The 19,565-nt window shown below is 42.4% G+C and overlaps 1 protein-coding gene across 2 annotated transcripts in view; it reads left to right on the top strand.

Moving 5' to 3' along the window:
• Positions 1 to 5,358: 5,358 nt before the first annotated feature.
• ITGA4 (integrin subunit alpha 4) overlaps positions 5,359 to 19,565 on the top strand; it is a gene marked incomplete at both ends in the record, with an annotated part of 85,378 nt that continues 71,171 nt past the window's right edge. For both annotated transcript variants that reach the window (XM_080689783.1, XM_080689782.1), the window contains 2 exons: positions 5,359 to 5,555; positions 5,840 to 5,961. In XM_080689783.1, coding sequence (XP_080545909.1) covers positions 5,359 to 5,555; positions 5,840 to 5,961 — 319 coding nt within the window. The remainder of the gene's footprint in view (positions 5,556 to 5,839; positions 5,962 to 19,565) is intronic.

The raw sequence follows: 19,565 nt of genomic DNA, 5'->3' as shown, positions 1-19,565 counted from the left end.
TGTCAGTGTACTGAAAAGTGGTAAGAATTAAAAATAGAAAATATTAATTATTTACTACTGAATTGCCCTATTGGAATGCACATCTAAAGAAGCCAAGGATCCCAATGCTTTTTTTTAACCATTTTCTGCATAACATCTCTCAGTAACATGTAATAGATACTCAGTAAACTTTTTAAATGAGTCAATAGATAATTATAAGCAAAAAGAGACAGGAATTGTGTCTAATCGTATTCGCAGAATAAGAATTGGAGCTCTTTGTTTCTTATTGGGAACTTTATTATTGTGGGGAGGGATCTATTGCCTTGAGACAAGACTTGGAAGACAAGCAAAAATAAAAACAAACACCCTTTTGTGCCCACTACTTAACCATTGGCATCTTAAGTGTCATTGTTGACAATAAAACACATTTTCTGCTCTTGTATTCTAATGAGGAAGACACACACACACACACACACACGTGTGTGTGTGCATGTATATATGTGTGTGTATATATGGTATATATAATCATATATATGATTATAAATGTAAGATTTCTGGAGAGAATGAGCTGGATTATCTGTCAGAGAAAAATATGGTGACTGTGATTGTTTTTTAATTGGATGGGCAGAAAATTCTCTGTAGGAGGGAAAGTAACTTTAAGATGAAATGGAAGGAAGAGTAAAGGGCAAGGGGCAGTGTGTCCAGACAGAGAGAATGATACAAGCAAAGACTATGATGAGGGTAAAGAGAGCTTGCTCACCTCAAGAAAATTAGAAAAGGCAGGTGGCCAAAGCAGAAGGGATACGAGAAGAGTGGTCCATGGTGAGGCTGGTGACGTGGTCAGAGGTCTCAGCCCAGGGACTTTTTCAGCCATGTTAAGCATATTCTGGATTATAAAAGCAATAGGAAAGCCAGGCGTGGTGGTGCACACTTGTAATCCCAGTATTTGGGAGGCTGAGACAGGAGGATCGCGGTTCCTGGACAGGCTCAGTTACTTAGTGAGGTCCTCTGCAACTTAGTGAGACCCTGTTTCAAAATAAAGAATAAAAAATAGGGCAGGGGGTGTAGCTCGGAGGTCAAATGACCCTGAGTTCCATCCCCAAACCTGCAAAAAAAAAAAAAAGAAAAAAAAGAAAAGAAAAGAAAAGCAATAGGAAGCTATTGAAAATACACAAGGAAGAGAGTGGATACACAATTTAGACTTGTAAAAGTGCATTCACTTTAGCTTCTACATAAAACACTGCTAAGATGGGAAAGAGATGAAGAGAGACCAGGTAGGGCGATGCCATGTTGGGAAAGGGTAGCAGCTGGTGTGAAGAAGAGAAGAAAAGGGGAGCTTGCAGTGGGTGGCAACTTAGTCTGCACCTTGGGAGTGGGAGCTGTTATAGGAAAAAAGGAGAGGGTTGGTTAAATTGATAGAACTAGTCATTGATGGATTCAGTGTTGTGGATAAAGAGTAATTCAAGATTACTCTCTAAATTTCTGCCCTGGATGACTAGGCAGCTGGACTGCTCTTTTCTGTAGAGGAAGAGAGTAGGTAGGAGAATAGCTTAGACAGGGGTGAGAGCACCAGAAGGTATGGGTGCCCTGCCCAGTAAGGAGCCAAGCTGGGGTGTCAAAGGGGCAGGAGAACACAGAAAATATAAGCCCAGGGCTCAGAAGTGAGGTCCATGCTGGAGGCTTGAACTCATGGTGTTTAGATGGTATTTAAAGACACAGGACATATTAGATCTCCTAAAGAGGGAAGATGGGCAGGGAAGGAGGCACAGCTCAGGAATACAGCAGCAAGACTTTTCAGCATTCATGGGAGAGGGAAAGGAGCCCAGAAAGGAGTCTCAGGGTGGCTAAAGAGAAAGGGATAAAGACTTAGCAAAGGCTGTCATGAGAACAAAGTCCTTCGAGGAGGATCATTCACTGTTGATAACTGAAGCGTTGGGCGAGTTCATGGTAGAATCCTCTCTAGTAAGGAGGACTTCATACAAGGGTAGAGGCCACTTACATTTTGTGTATTCTTCCATTTTGTTGTTGTGTCAGTACTGGGGGTTGAGCTCAGGGAATTCTACCTCTGAGATAAACCTCCTGCCCTTCTTTATTTTATTTTTTGATGTTTTTGAGGCAGGGTCTCACTAAGTTGCTGAGATTGGCCACAAACCTGTGATCCTCCTTTCTCAGCTGCCCAAGTATTGGGATTGAAGGTGTGCACCGCCATGTTCTGTTCACTCTTGAGTTCTTAATGCAGCTTCTGTCATACAGTGAGCCCTTAGTACACCTTCATCAAATGACATAAACTAATTGAACGATGGAACGATTAAGTGCAACCAAGAGTGTGGGATTGGCCTAAGTCATTGCAAAACTCTCCTTCCTCTCTCTGGAAGCTTCTTCTCCACCAGATTTTCATACTTGTCTCCAAAAGCACTGATTAGTAAAAGAGCAGTATTTTCAGGTTTTATCAAAGTAATATCAAACACCTTTTATTGGTTAGGAAAACTGAGCTTGTTTTCTAAGCCCTGTGGGAAGGAAATGTAACATAGTGTGTAACTGGGTGGCTATTTCTGGAGACATAGTGAATCATAACTCTAACCACAGAAATAAGGTCCTGCCCTATCAACCACTCCACTGGCCACTACTCACCTTAGCCATGTTCTACGAGAATTGTGTCAAGTGAGTTTATTTGGGGAAGGAGGAGAAAGGAAGAGGTGGGTGTTCAAATCAGCATCTTTGGTTTAGCCAGGGTTTGGAGAGTTTGGGAGTGGCTTCATTATTCCCGCTTCCTATGCCTCAACTGTAGATTTTGTGGCTGCAAACTACAAGGCTTACTTATTTCAGAATAATGAGAGCATGACCTACATGTAGAATTAGGTTGAAATCGGCACATAAATCAACTCAGAGAAAAATATTGCACTACTGAAAAGAAGAGGACAGAGCAGGACCATTCACCATGAGTTCTGATTGCTACCTTTCTGGAAGCCACTCCACTTTATTTTTATAATAGATTTATCACATACCACTATTGGCAGTCTGTTTTGTTGCAAATGATGAGAGAGAGAGAGAGAGAGAGAGAGAGAGAGAGAGAGAGAGAGAGAGAGATGGAGAGAGAATATTCCTCTTGTTTTGTCTGATGATTAGGATAGGTTTGGCCAGAATATCCTAACACTCCACAAGCATCTCAAACTCCACATATCTAAAATTTAACTCCTCAGTGCCCCCAATTGTGTGCATGCCTATGTATACATAAGGTCATTTCTTCAGTATTTTATTTTTCTTTATGAATGGTAGTACCACACCCAGTTTCTAAGTCCAAAGTTTTTTACATCCATATTAATTAACATTGTTCCCAGGTACTGTTGAATTCTCTCAGATACCTCTGGAATCTATTTTCCCCCTCTTTTCAGTGTAAGCAAGCCATCATCCTCTTTTTCCACTAATTACTGAAGAGGGCTCCAAAACTAGGTTTTCTGCATCAGTCTCCCCCTCATACCCCATACTGTGGAGTGAACCCAGGGCCTCGTGCATGCTAGGCAAGTGCTTTACCACTGAGCCATCCCCAGCTTCTTTCTGTTGTTCTTAATTTTGAATCAGTCTCCCTAAGCAACCCCAGCTGCCCTAGTATTCAGTTTTACTGTCACACTTCTGAAACCCATAGCTGACCAAGACAACTTCAACGACTTCCCATCAACCCCAACACAGAGTTGAAGAGTCCTCCTGCCTTCCTGAGTTCAGGATGTGGATGCTCCCTGTCCAGCCTCCTATCACACCAACCCGTGTGCGCTTTCTAACTTCTTCTGGTTCCTCCATTCTGCTTACAGGAGTCCTCCCTCACAACTCTCCCAAACTTCTCAGCTGGACTCAACTGTCCTTATCTTGGAAAACTCTCTTTAAGTGTCCCTAACATACCTTAACTTTAGCTAGTAAAAGTTTGTCTTTCTGAAAATCCTAAAGGACCATCCTGCCTCATTCACGGTGGTGTCCTGGCCAAGTGTCGGGCGAAAGGTGCTGAATCCAGTAAGCCCTTAAATTGTGTCTACGCAATTGTGTCACTCTTTCAGTATGATTTTACTCATAGAGGCATACCCTTTGATGAAGTCTTATTTTTTCCTTTATTTTTCATGTAGCAACAATGAAAAATGGGACCTGCCTCTGCTGCCAATACCAGTCTAAATAAACATCCATGAGCCAGGCTGGTGGTGCAAGCTTGTAATCCCAGCATTCAGGAGGGAGGCTGAGACAGGAGGATCAAGGTTAGCTCACAGCCTCAGCTACTTAGTGAGGCCCCTTGCAACTCAGCAAGACCCTGTTTCAAAGTAAATAATAAAAAAAATAGGGTGGAGGTGAGGCTCGGAGGTAGAATGCCCCTGGGTTCCATCCCCAGTTCAGCAATATATATATTTTTTTGAAAAAAATAATCATCTATGTCTATGGTTGCTAGAGGAAGACGCTCAGGGCCCAGATGGATTGCATTAGGATGAGGTCCATCCCGCACAGGTGTGTGGCCTTGTGGGTCTCCAATACAATTTCAGAGACTCCATAAAGCTTGGCCTCAGGCGGAATCTACACCTGAAGGCAGGTGTGTCCCAGGGCAACGGGGTGGTTTGTGGAAAGGGATCACGAGGCAGGAGGGATCTGTTAAAGTGAGGCAAGTGCAGAAGGCGTCCTCATCCCGGCCTCTCTCCGGGTCAGCCAGGCTCCAGCCCGTCATTTAGCCTGCAGGCTGCTTCTCCTGCTCACGCGCGCGGTGGGGCTTAAGAGGAAGTGTGAGGAGGAAGGAAATGGGCAGAGAAGGGTGCAGAGCTGCGAGTTTGAAGACAATAGCCACAACGTCTTTGTCACCCTTGAGCGCCCTCGGGGAGTTCGGTTTGTGTAGTTGTATTTTTATTTTGTGGTTTACTGGGCGATCTGTCTAGGGGTTGCTGAGGAAGGGCCAGTGTAGTACTTAATCTCAGAAAAATGAGGACGGTTCCCCGCGGACGTCCCGGGTTTGGGGCCGGCCTAGGGGCTCCCTAGGCTGGCCGGGGCCAGTCGCGCGTCCCGCGCCGCCGAGGTCCCCCAGCGCCCCCTACAGCTGCGCGCGGGGGGACCAGAGCCGACCCGGCGGCTGCTCACCACGCCCAGGACCCCACCCAGCGCCCCGGCCGAGCAGCCCTGCTCCTCCAGGCCGCAGAGACGAGCACCGGGCGCCGGGGCGCGGCATCCCCTTCGCCCACCACCCCGCCCCGCCCGCTCCCCTCCCTCTTCTGGGGCCTCTCCTGAGCTGGCCGGCGCTGAGCCCGGGCTCCTCTCCCGGGGCTCCTCTCCCCGGCGCGCTTCGCCCCGCCAGCCGTCGCATCCCTGCAACTTGGGCACAGTGGCCTTTTGGCGGTGAATGTCCCCGGCCGAGGGCGCATGGCTGCGGAAGCGAGGCGCAGCCCCGGCCCCCGCGGGCCCCCCGTCCGGGAAGCGGTGCTGCTGCTGCTGTGCCTTCGGGTCCCCAGTGGGCACCCCTACAACGTGGACACCGAGAGCGCGCTGCTTTACCAGGGCGCCCCCGGCACGCTGTTTGGCTACTCCGTGCTGCTGCACAGCCACGGGGCGCACCGATGGTGAGTGCGTGGGGTCCGCGGCGCCCCGCGGGATGCCCTGACCCGTGCAAACTCGCCTCCCCCGGGAGGAGGAGGGAGGGAGGGAAGGGCGATTGCAGCCAGCTCGCTGGAGCTCTCTCTGCGGAGCAGCTTACCTCTGGGCGCTCGGCCGTCCGCCCCCAGCTGCGGGCCAGGGTGGGCGGGGGCCCGAGCTGCCCCGGAGCTGCGCGCCCGGGAGGCCGGCGAGTGTGGCCCGCGAGTGTGGCCCGCGCACACCCAGCGCACGTGCTCCCTTCTCGCCTTAGGCTCGTGGTGGGGGCGCCCACCGCCAACTGGCTCGCCAATGCGTCTGTGGTCAAGCCTGGGGCCATTTACAGATGCCGGATCGGAAAGAATCCCGACCAGGTCTGCGAACAGCTCCAGCTGGGTGAGTTGGGTCCAAAACGATTGAGTTTGTGAGCTTCTCCTCTGATGAATTCCACCAGAGGACAAACCCTGGCAAAAGTGATAGTGGCTGTTCTGGCTAACTCCACACCGTCTTGTCTTTAGTATAAAAGCGGTCTCTTTCACTATCCTTGTCTCCTTATGACAGTGCTTGCAATACTGACAAAACTTTGCTGGGGAAAGTCTTGGTAACGTGTCTCCACTTTTCTCTCTTTGTGTGTAAGGCACGTTTTAGTCTTTGAGCACATTAAGGACAGGATCCAGCTAAGCCAAGACTTGAGAACTCCATTTCCACCTGTGACCTATCACCTTTTTTTAAAGAACAGGCTAAGAAGTTGATCAAGAATAGTATTTGGAATTAATACCATACCCGTTCACTTAATCTAAGGGCTTTTGCATCCGCATCATTAACATAGCTAACATGTTTAACATTAATTATTTTCTTCTAACCCTGTTAGTGAATCTTTCTTATGTTTCCAGTCATTTTAAAATGCCTTTTAGGTTTGTGACAACTTGAAAAATGTGTGCTGATGAGGGAGGGGGCAAAGTTTCATGTTTCAAAAGCCAAAAGCAAATTTGCTGCATACAGGCACATGGAGGAAGAAAGGGGAACTTAATAATTTTAGACATATCTTGTTCCAAACACTGTTAGGCACTGTTGCAGTTGTTTTCTTCCCCCCTCAGCAACCCTGGGTTATGGTTGATATTGCTTCTACTTTACATATGAGGGCTCAGATTCAGAAGTTGAGTACTTTTCCTAAAGCTCCCATATAGAGAGTGGGTGGTGAAACCCCAAGCTGAAGTTGGGTCTGCTTGGGTACAAAGTCTAATAAGTCTTTTCATTTCATTTGTGAATCTTCAGTGCAAATAAAATCAAATGAAGGGTCCAGAATGTTCGCATAATGAGTCATGACCCATCTGTAAGTGTGAATAAATGGTTATAACTGATATTCTTATGAAATTTATCTTTGCTATAAATGGACATTTGAACATACCTAGTTATTGTATCTTTATTTTGTATATATTATGTATATATACACAAATATAGATATATTGCATCTATATTTGTATATATGTATGCATATATGTAATTAGATTCGTGCATTGTAATTTCACTTCATAATGTAGTTCAGAGTGATGCACAGTACACACAACACTTTCTCAAACATTGTACTGTGTAGCTGTTTTTCTTTATTCAGGTGGGTTCAAATAGTGCAGTAACAAAATGGAATTCTTTTAACTTTGAGAGTACCCATAAAAGTCTGGGTGCTGGTTGTCGTATGTAGAATAAACCCAGCCTAAGTTTCCTCCACCCCAAAGGGCAGGTAAGAGTTGAGTGAGACATTCACAGGCCTGTACACTTAGAATGATTTTGCAAAGCAGAATTTTCACTGCATGAGGGAGTTGGGGGATCAAGAATTAGGGAGTGAAGCAGAAAGTCTTGATCTGCCAGAGGATCTTGACAAGTCTGAGGAGGGAACAATATTTTTTTCTGTTGTTCTGCGATAGTTTCTGGATCCTTGACATAACTACTGGTATTTAGCATCTTCTTGTCTGGAAGGGCAATGAATCTATTTCTGAAAGTTCTGTTTAACTGGAAAGATCATGCCAAAGTAGTATAAATTTTAACAGTGGCTCTCACAGGAAAAACTGAATCCACTGAGCATGTGGAGTGTAGGGGATGATGATAGAAATAACCTCAGAGAAATGTAAAATGGTAAATGTGTAGCATAAATGAAGATTTATTGGAGGGATTAATAAAAGCAAGGTGAAAGCTTGTCATGTATTAGATTGGTGAGTAAAATAAGATTGTTCACAATTTTAGGGTGAGGGAATTGTGGACTGGGGAAGGGCTAAATGAATGGTGTGTGCATGTATGGCTCTACCATCTTGTATCCCATTAAGATGTATGACTACAATGCACCATTAAAAAAAAAAAGCGGGGGTTACTTACTAGTCAGGCATGGTGGCACACACCTGTCTTCCCAGGACTTGAGAGGCTGAAACAGGAAGATTGCGATTTTGAGATCAGCTTCAGCAAGTTAGTGATACTCTCAGCAACCTGGCAGGACCAAATCCAGAAGTAACTTAAATCTATGAGAAACTGATACTATGGCATAGAGGAAAACACTGAAAATAATATGCAAGAGAGAAAAGGGAGAAGTTGGGCAAGGTGAAACTTAAGTTCAGCAATTTAGTGTGGCTTTCAACAACTTGGAGCCTGCTTTAAAATAAATAGGGCTGGGAATGTGACTCAGAGGTGCCCCACTATCCCTCCCATCCCTCATACAAGAGATGGACGGTAGAAACAACATTACATAGAATCTTCTATATATGATTGCTTCAGCTATTTCAAATGTGGCTGATTGCAATGTTAAGAAAATGTGTAAAACAATATCTAATGCATAAGACATTAAAAATAGAAGTTTCTTATCTCCTACTTGAATCTATATATGTAAATTATCTGTCATAAGCAGGTTGAAGTTAATAAATAGGACCAATGAACAAACTAAACCAAAAGTAAAACATATATACATTAAAACATTTAATGTATAAATTAAAACATAATCATTGATACATAATGAAAAGTTAGCCCATCAAAAGTGATACAATAACTAGATTAAGTTGTGACTGTTAGATCAGTAAGGTTGTTCTTATGTTTGAAATAACTGTACTTGCTATTAAGAAACTAAAGTTTCGGGGTCTCTTAACATGGGGCCCATCTCCTGTGCATTTCAAATGTTCAGATGCATTCATTTCTAGAATGTTGGACCAATGGCTGATTCAACAGATTCCTCAAGGGGAGGTCACAAGCTCCCCAGCATACTCTCGCCCATGGGTGATGCTACTGTACATCATGATAGAGTCACAGTAGCCATAATCGGAGTTGAGCAGCAAATGCCTGTTTATCTGGAGTGCTCACTGTGGGAGATCCTTGGAGCTCTGAGGTGGCATCAGAGTTGCCCGGATGGCACCTCAGGTGCCTGTCTCCCTGTGCGTGGCCAGCCTTCTTTCCCTTCCCTGTCTGCCCAAGAGGTATCTCTTCTCTTGCCTCCTTTGTCTTCCCTTCAATAACCAAGGGAAGGTGAGCGTCCCATTGGGGTGGGCCAGACCTGGACCAGCTCAAGGAGAGGCTGTGTCTGAAAGGGCATGGCTGTTCCACATGTCCACTTACTACTGTTCCACTCTGGTGCTCTGCATCCTCACTGAGACTTGTTTAAAGAAAACTTTGAACAGAGGGTCTGAATCCGGGCAGTGTGAATAGCGAATAGTATAGTTCAGCCTACTCCATCCTTGGCCTAAAATATTCAGAGAATTAGAACATGATAAAATACATAAATGATAAAATTATACTAAAGAAGAATAGAATTCATTTGGTTATTTAAAAGATACTCCCGACATTTCATTACTTTGTAGTTATCGGTAACGACATCAAAACACACTTACCTGTTAATCTAAAGTTAGTTATACTACCCTCCCAAAGTTACCAGTAGCCACATGGCTGCAGTGATGTATGTTGCACACTATGCTTCAAGGATTTTGTGCAAAAATCAATGAAAATTATCTAAGTTTTAAGATATTGAATACATGTTAAGTATCTAAAATATCAATTATACAATATTTTGAGCATACTAAAGTTATTTTACATATTTCCTATTACCTTTTGTATGCACCTTCTCTAAAATTATAAGCTTGCATTGTATTTTTATTGGACAGTTCTGCTCTGGAGAAATAGAAGGTCCCTCTATAAAAAAGTATTACCTTTTAAGCAGATGTTTTCCCAATTTCTATGGATACGCAAATAGGACTTGGACTTTCTTTTCCTGATCTTGTGATCTGGTTACTGAGCTTTTAAGCACTCTTCCTGTGCCTCTGCCTCATTTTTATTACTGGAAAGACTGATGGTTCATCACAAGTTGGTCACCATGGTCCTTTGATGAATTTCTGGAAATTGTGTTGTTTTGGTAAAACTCTTGGCTTATATTCCATCGCCTGTTTGGAAGGGGTGAAATTAGTAAGTGTTGCATCATTAAACCAATGGCTACCTCTCCTTCACGTCTGCTTGATTGGGAGGAGATTAGCTTAATATTATAAGGCAAACATCTCACTGTTGAAACTTCAAGAATGTTATTCATAACTTTTTACTTGCAGTGTGCTTAAAATACAGCTTATGAAACTGGAGTTAATGCAAATTGGGTCATTTTGAAAAAGCATTTCCGAACATGGCTGGGGAGTTATACAGAAAATCAAGACAGAGCGCTTCGTTAATCCTCAGGTTAACAGAAGTTCCCCTAATTTCCCAAATTTCATCTCCCAAAGAATGAGGTCCCTGCCTAATTTAAGAGATGTCGCTTTCTAAATGCATCAAATATTTGTCTTAAACTTACTTTGTCACTAACATTGCAAACGACTAAGAAATATATCCTCTTGACAATAGTTCTGGGGCCAGGTATGGAAATTCATTGTACATCGGGGTCTTTTATCGAGGGGCACATAAGAGCCAGCATTTGGTCAAATAAACATGTTATTTGCCCTGGACGTTTACAGTCTATAGGTTCAGTTATTGTAGGAAAGAGTGATAAGTTCTAATTTGGTTAGAATAAGTTGTTGCCTTCTTCAGGAGTCGAGGACCTGCATGGGGCAAAGGAAAAGGTGATAGAAACGTGGGCTAGACTAAGCAGAGTGTGCGTGGCGGCCCCAGATCTTGGAGAGCATGGTTTCTTTTAAGAACTGAAAGATCAGTGTGTGCGGTTGGGTTGCAGAGTGTCAAGTGAACAGCAGCTTGGAGAGGTAAGCACAATTCATGCTTGCAACTTAGTATGAGTTTATCTATGTTGCTTAAAGCAGAAGAGTGATATGATCAAATTTTTGTGTTTGGCACATTCTTCTAGTTTCAGGCTAGCGAATGCTTTGGAATGGATCAACACTAAAGAAAGCAGTGGGACAGGTATAGATGGATTCTGTTATAATTTAGACTACAGATAGTAGGTGCCTAGACTAAGGCCATGCCAGTAGGAATGGAGGAAAATGGAGATTCTACAGGTTATTTGGAAGACAGGTTAAATAGTACTTGGTAAATATTAAGAAAGAAAGATGAGAAAAAAAAAAGTTCTAAAGTTGTTACAGAAGGTTCTGACTTAGACTCTTGGGTTGGTAATTAATAGTTCTATGTGCTAAAAAAGCGTTTCATGGGCTTGAGGTTCCTGTGCATCATAAAGGTAGATGCCTAATGATCAGTTGGGTTTATGGGTCTGGGCAGGGGATAGGAGCTGGGTCTGTACTGGCAGTTCAGAGATGAGAGAGATTCCCGTGGAAATGACAGACATAGAGGGGAATAAGCTCGAGCTGGGAACACTCTAGGGTGAATAGATCAGAGTAGATCCCTCAGGATTCCTACAGTCTGGGACATAGATGAAGCTGTATTGCTCAAATCTGGCTACCGCTAAAAGTTTTCTGCCGAGCTTTTAGAATACCAGTTCTAGTGGCCTCATCTCAAACTAAGAAGATCTCTGCAAGTGGGTCTAGGGGGGGCATCAGACATTTCCAGTGGTCCCAAGGAGATTCTAGTTTCATGCATGGTTGAGAACTACAGGAGAAGAACAGAGGAGCCTGGGGAAAGACTGTGAAGGAGTCAGGGGAAATCAAGTCCATGTGGGCTTATGGAAGCCAGAGGATGGGAATATTTGAGAAGAGGTGAGTGGTTGGCAGTATAAAGCTGCCAAGACATCATGCAAGATAAGAACTTACATGGTTTCATTGAATTTATTATTTATTTATTTATTTATTTATTTATTTATTTTGTGGGTCTAGGGATGGAACCCAGAGGCATTTGACCTCTGACCTAAACTCCCTACCCAATTTTTTATTCTTTATTTTGAAACAGGGTCTCACTGAGTTGAAAAGGGCCTCACTAAGTAGCTGAGGCTGTCTGTGAACCGCAATCCTCTGGTCTCAGCCTCCTGAATGCTGGGATTACAAGCGTGCGCTACCACGCCGGGCTATGTTTCACTGAATTTAGACAGAATCAGTTAGTAACCTTGGCAAGACCGACTTTAAAAGGTGAAATTAGACTCAAGAGCTAAGAAGTAAAGAAAGAGAGCACGTGTCCACAGTTCTAACTGGGTCCTTTGATAACTCGGTGCACTTTATCAGTTACTGCTACAGTTGAACCTTATGAACCTGGAAATAAAAAGTTAAATATGATATAATTGAAGGCCTCAAAGAATTGGGTCTAGATGACAAGGGAGTCAGGTAAACAGATAGTTATCAGATGATGTAGTAAGCATGATGACAGATACACACAGTAGCAAGAGAAACTGAATGAGAATGCTTTGTGGGGAGGTGAAACTGAGCAGTGGAGATAGTTCTGACGTGTGTGTGTGTGTGTGTGTGTGTGTGTGTGTGTGTGTGCACGTGTGTGCATATTGTGGTACTGGGGATTTAACCCAGGGACATTCTACTTTCAAGATACACCTCCAGTCCCCATTTTTATTTTGTATTTGAAGCAGGGTCTTGCTAGTTTGCTGAGAGCCTTGCTAAGTTGCTGATGCTGTTTTTGAACCTGCCATCCTCCTGTCTCTGCCTCCTAAGTACTTGGATTCCAGTGAGCTACCACACCTGGCTCTGATATGTTTTGACAGGTGTGTGATAAGAGCTTAGTAAATATAAAAAACATAGATATATTTTTCGGGTTTGAGTGGGATCATTTGAGATTTGCTGCTTTATTTTTTTAGCCTCTGAAGGGTCTAGGTTAACCTTGGGTTGCAAAGGCTTCACTTACTCCACCGGGCAGTCAAAATAGCTACTCAATCCTAGAATGACACTCCTGAGACTGGGACTTAGAAATGCCCTTTAAAAGCAGAAATTTTTAAGACTGGCAGAAAATATCAAACTAGAACACAGAAGTGGATGCACAGGTCAAAGGACTCGGCTCAGTAATACCTGTGTTTGTTCTGATGTCCAGAGCTCACCCCCATGAATTAAAACGAATGGGAAATATTGTTCAAATAAATTATATGGAATGTTATAATTTACAATGAATATGTTCTGAAGTAGCCAGATTAAATAGACTTGGTTTTCAAATCCTTCTTCGTCTTTATTTTCTTTCTTTCTTTCTTTCTTTCTTTCTTTCTTTCTTTCTTTCTTTCTTTCTTTCTTTCTTTCTTGTACTGGGAAATGAACCCAGTGGTATTCTCAAACTATACCCCCCAGCCCTATTTTTTATTCTTCATTTTGAAACAGGATCTCACTGAGTTGCAGAGGGCCTTGCTAAGTAGCTGAGGCTGGCTGTGAACCTGTTATCCTCCTGTCTCAGCCTCCCAAATGCTGGGATTAGAAGCGTGCACCACCATGCCTGGCTTGGATTATTTTTTTATTGGTGCATTGTAGTCATACATCTTAATGGTGCATAAGATGGTAGAGGCATACATGCACATATAACACATTTAGCCCTTCCCCAATTCCTACCTCATTACCTCCCCTTCCCTCATTCTTATGTTTGGCTTACTGATTAAATTTGATATGTTTATGAATGTACATCATGCACATTAGAAAATTTCCTTCTTCATCCATCCTTCTCAGGTCATGATATTTGCTCATCAATGGTTTCTCTTTCTTTACCTGGAGTTTCTCCTAGAGTCTTTTTCTTACTAGCTTCTGCATATTAGAGCTCCAATTGTTTCCTTTTTGTGCCTGACTAATCTCAGCATAACATTCTTCAGTTCTGTCCATTTCCCCACAAATGATTTTCTTTATGGCTGAGTAGAATTCCATTGTGTATATCTCCCATAGTTTTGTCATCTTATTCATCTGTTGATGGACATCTTGGCTGGTCTAGTTTGGCAATTGTAAATTGTATGGCTATGAACATAGATATCCATGCATTAGCTTGGTAGTTTGGTTTTCATTCTTTTAAGTAGATATCAAGAAGTGGTATTGCTGGATCATATGGTAGGTTATTCCCATTCTTCTGAGGATCCTCCATACTGTTTTCCAAAGTAGTGGCACAACTTTGTAATCCTACCAACAACGAACGAGCGTTCAATACCAAGTTATTTTAAGGCAGCATAAAGTGGGGTCTGACTGTGGGTTTGGATTCTTGTTAGTTGTGTGACCTTGAGAAAGATAGTCTCCCCTTGTTAAAGCTCCCCATCTGTACAATTGAGATGCTGATGATAGCAATAATACTTCCTAGAGATGTTCTGAAAAGTAAATGAGTTAATGTATATACTCACATATGTTAAAACAGTGCTTAGTATTTATCAAACACAAGGTAAATATTAACTGGAATATCACTTTCTCCTCTAAAATGAACCTCACTTACTATATCAGTTGGAGTGTATTTTTCTACTGTAGTTATTAAGAGTTGAATAATTTATTGAGTTTGATGTAACCATAAAAAAGTCATTTGCAGCAAGAAAATGGATGGAACTGGAAAATATCATGTTAAATGAAATAAGCCAGACTTAGATTAGGGTTGTATGTTTTCTGTCCTATGTAGAAGCTAAAGAGAAAAAAGGGGGAAAGAAGACTTGGTGAAAATAAGAGGGAGACCAAAATGGCAGAGAAGGGAGTGAGGGGAGGAAGGAGTGCATGGAAAGGATAGTAGGGGGCAGGGACATTGCTCTAGTTATGTGCATGTATTAATAAATCCCAAAGAGTTCCACTGTAATGTATAATTACAATGCATCAATGAAAAATTTAATATATCACTATGAATTTTATCACCCAACAATAAAAAAAATTTGTCATTTTTGTAAGATTTTAAAGGGTTTGGGGACTAAGAAAAGATCCTGGACCTAGAAATGAAGCTAACAAGTGACCTTGTTTTTTTTGTTTTGTTTGTCATGGTGGTATTCATAGCAATACATTCATGTGTGCACATGAGTGACCTTGTTTTCTAGAGTGAGTTCTGAAGCCTGGTGGCAGCTGGGCATCAGCCCAGCTGTACCAAGTGTCAATCTTGAAGCATGGCACTGCTTACCTGAGAACAAGAAGAAAAGAATAGAGGTCTGAAACATGTGGCTTTTTCAGCCTATGATTATTTGAACTTTCTCACAAAAATTGAGCATGAGTCATCCATTATCAGATTTTATTTGGTCAGTCTGAGATGTTAGGTATTTTTGTGTGTGTGTGTGTGATACTGAGGGTGGAACCCAGGGGCTTTCCTACCTCCAGACTATACTCCCAGACCTATTTTATACTTTATTTGGAAACAGGGTCTCACTAAGTTGCTGAGAGCCTCACTCAGTAGCTGAGGCTGGCCTTGAACCTGTGTGATCCTCCTGTCTCAGCCTCCCAAGCACTGGGATTACAAGCCCGTGCCACCATGCCTGTCTTGAGATGACAGTTTTAGATTCATTTTTTCCCAAAGGTGAATCCTACAAGAATATTTTCTCATTTTGATTTTGAATTTGGTGTTTTGACTCTCATTTGTCGTGAGAGTAGCTAGAGGAATAGGTCTCAGATATTTAGTATTTTCATGTACTGTGTCTCCTATAAAACTTGGGTATTATACTTTTCAGTACCTAGAATTATTCTGGGTATTGAATTCCTCTACATGGCAGTCATCATCTAGCAGCATCACCATCATGTTCGGTGAGATGTGTGAGAAAAATACATTGCTTAATAATAGTCATTAGGTTTGATAGGAAAACCACATGAAAAGGCCTTTGGCAATAGAGCTGAAAGCTGCTGCTCAACTCTCACGGCACTGCGAGCGCCCTCTGCTGGTGTGGTCCAAACCAGGGGACTGTAGGTACCCTGAGGAGCAGAAGTACTTGTCATTTATTGAACATATACTATATTCTGTGTAGCCTTGTACGCACAAGCGTGAGTTTCTGTGATCCTCATAGCCATGAGATGGTAGGTTTTATAATATCCTACTTGACTGTTTTTCCAATATTCTGAATTTCTGCAGATAAAGGAATCGTAAAATGATTTTCATTCAATACTTATCACTTGCCTCAACAGTACCTTAAATGAATGACTTTTTATAGAACAGAGCAACACTCATTCATTTTTTCCAGGATGATTTAAAATAATTTTAGAGTGAAGGAGTTTGAAATGTGTAGCGCTTATTTAAAAGAAAGTAATTGGTGATAGTAAGGGTTTTGGCTATATTTCTGAAACTTGAAGTCATGTCATGAGTTTGGAAAGATCAGATAAGTTTGCACACTGTCTTAGGAGCCACAAATTCGGAGAACCTGTGGAAGGTCTGATGCAGAAGCCACAGTATGGTGGTGCAGTCCAATAAAGCAATGTGTGACTGCATCAAAAAAATTCCCGGCTGCCCCACTCACAGAGCGTGACTGGCGCTGTCAACAAGTTCTAGAAAGAAGAACTTTGAGACTGACCTTTCCTGTGGTCCTTAGGTCTTCAGTGGAAATGACCAGGCCCTGAGAACTGACCACAGTAGAGGGTAGGGCTGAGGCAAGGTAACGACCACTAAGTGACATATTTTCTTGAACAATAGAAAACTGACTTATAGGCTGTGGGCAGATTTTGATAGTTCACATTTCAGATGAAAATAAAATTTAGGAAGTGAAATTGAATTCAGTTGGTTCACATGTCTGAAGTGTTTGTAGAGCTCAGTTGTATATGCTTTAGAGTAGTGGGATGTAACATAAAGATCAAAGATGGGTATTTTGGGCAAGTCTTTTCCACTTATCAGAACCAAGAATTTTGGCAGGTCCTTTGACTTCTTTGCCGATGCCACGTATGTTGTATGAGGGAGGATGTATATCATGACATATGTGTAGCTTAATAATGCACTCAAAAGTTGGGCGTGGTGGCGCATGCTTGTAATCCCTGCACTTGGGAGGCTGAGACAGGAGGATGGCATAGGTTCCAAGCCAGCCTCAGCTACTTAATGAAGTCCTCAGCAACTTAGTGAGACTCTATTTCCAAATAAATATAAAATAGGTCTGGGAGTATAGCCCAGAGGTAGAAAGACTCTGGGTTTCACCCCCAGTAACACCCCCCCAAAAAAATAATAATGTTGCACTCAATCCTTAAAATAATAGTGCTAATGATAGCAACATCAGCTTGAGACTCTGGGATTTCTTTGACAGGCACCCGTCCAAACCCTTGACACATATCTCATTTACTCCTACCGCCTGTGCAGAAAACCTCCAAGATAAGCATCTCTGGGGGCTCCAGTTGATTCTCAGTCTAAATCATCCAACTCAGTGTAGCACTGTTAAAAAATCTTCAAACTCATTGATGCTAGCTAGTTCCCTTCAGACAATCTGCTACTATGTGAACACTTAAAGAAGTAAAATTTTGGAAGAGAAGCAGAGAATTGTGGTAAAGACCACTCTAAAACTCTTCATTTATGAGAATTAGGTGAAAATTTTGCAGGGGTACTTGCTAGGAAGGAATGTTTGGGATGATTAAGGTATTTCAAGATTCATTCCCTCAGCAAATCCACCGTGAGTTCCTGACTGCCGTGTGCAAGGCACAGTTCTATGCTGTGGGCGTAACACTAGCAAAACAGTCATTCTGCTCTCACGAAAGTGAACGTGACATAAGATGTCAAGAATCTAGCCTTGGCTGGGTGAGGTGGCTCATGCCTGTAATTCCAGTCCTTGGAAGACTGAGACAGGAGGGTTGCAGGCTCCTGAACAGCCCCAGGAAGTAGTGAGATTCTCTTCAACCTAGCAAAACCCAAAACCCTTTTTCAAAATAAAATAGGGATGAATGTGTAGCTCAAAGGTAGAATGCCCCTGGATTCGATTCCTAGTACCATGGGGGGAAAAAGAATCTAGTCTTCCATAGTCCCTGGCATGGCTTTTGGCATTCAGAGCATTAAAACTAACTCCGTTAGTCTTAGCCAGTGTCTGGTTCCTCATCATCCCCCTCACTAACAAATGTTTTGTTATAACATTTGTAATGGGAATGACGACAAGGGCGGAGTAAAGAATTGATCTAATTGTTTTGTACTAATTATCAAAATCATCTATTTTTACATGAACATATACATTGGGATATATTGATACAAATCAGTAGTTGAAAATAAATTGTAGTAGGCATGCATTTTAAGATTTTCTTTTCCAAATTAAAAATAATAGAAAGGGAAGGGCTTAATTTTTAGAAAAAGGAAAATGGTTTTTATGTGGCATTTTAGAGTCTACGGGGAAACTGTATTGGACAGTGTTAAGAATTAGCCATTCTAGCTGTAAAAAAGGGTGGACAATTATCTCATGTTAATTTGTGCTGACCTCTTTTATTTTAAACCATGTAAAATATATTTTTAATTACAGAGCTGATTTGATTTACTCAGAATTTAGATTAGTAATGTATGAGCTGAACTGAAAACCAGATGATAAATCTTAGCTGTATGATATTTGGGTAAATATAGAGATAATCTGAGTTTATTTATGGTGTTCTGTCAGGGAAATTCATGAGAATTAGCTTTTTTTATGACAGTTTTAATAATCATCATCTTTGACCAAGTTAGAAATACTATATCTCTACATGAAGAAATTTTGCTTAACATTTGGTATTTTCTTTCAATATTTAGCAAAAACCTAAGGAGACAAAAAGACACTGGTATTATTACAAAAACCAAGCCTTTTTTTTCTTCTCCAGTGTAATAGGACACAGGAAGTGGCGGAAGCACCTGTGCCATGGAGTCATTTCTCACAAGCCCATCTGCACATTAAGCTACCTGGGGACCTTGAAAAAATCCTCATGTCCGGGTGTTGATCCAGGCTTGTCAAATCTCAGCCTCTGGGTGTGGGCCCCAGGGGCTGGTATTTGTTTAAAACCCTCAGGGGATGCTAGGGTGTGGTAGGTAGGTAGGTATGTAGGGGTGTGTGTTTGTGTGTTCTAGGATCACACAGGCATAAGGGTAGAAAACTTTAGAGAAGGCCCAGAAGGTCTTGCATCCTCTCCAAGAACCAGCAGGCACTCTCGAAGAAAAGTCCTCAGGGAGCAAGCAAAGGCCCAGAGCCATAGTGCTCTGTGAAGAAAGCCCCTCTGTGCTGTCCTGGGTGACTGGACCACCTCTGTGGTGAAAGCAGTGTGAAGAGGAGAAACAGAAACGTGTCTGAGTTTGGCTGCTTACTAGGATTAGTTATGTTTACATGTGTGTGAATGCATAACTGTCCCACAAGTTGGTCACTTTTATGAATTTTCTCTTTGCCTTCACATTCCTACCATTGTCTACATATTTTGAATTAAGATATGTATTACAAAGCAAAGATGCTTAGTCAAGCCATGGTCAAAGCTACCAACTGTTTTCCACCTATAGACACCCATTTTCCCCACACTTTTTTGACTGTGTGTGGGGTGGGGGATGATGAGGAACCAGACACAGTCCTGGCTAAGACAAACGAGGTCCCTGTTTATTGGACCTTGGAAGTTGGCCAGAAGAGTTGTAAACAACTAAATGTAGCTAACCCAGCAAAAATGAAGATCCGTCTTCCTGCAGAATGTTAATTTCACCATCATTTCCTCTGAGCGATCACATCCTGTGTCTAAGGGCCCTTGATTGCTGATGCTGAGGGCTGTTTCTGTTAACCAAGAGTATATTGCCAGTATATACTATATATTTGAAAAGTGCTCACCCGGAATCAGAAGTCC

This window comes from Muscardinus avellanarius (assembly GCF_963383645.1).
Source record: "Muscardinus avellanarius genome assembly, chromosome: 2".
NCBI lineage: Eukaryota > Metazoa > Chordata > Mammalia > Rodentia > Gliridae > Muscardinus > Muscardinus avellanarius.
The sequence above is the reverse complement of the archived record's forward strand: the minus strand, read 5'-3'. Positions and strand labels throughout refer to the sequence as shown.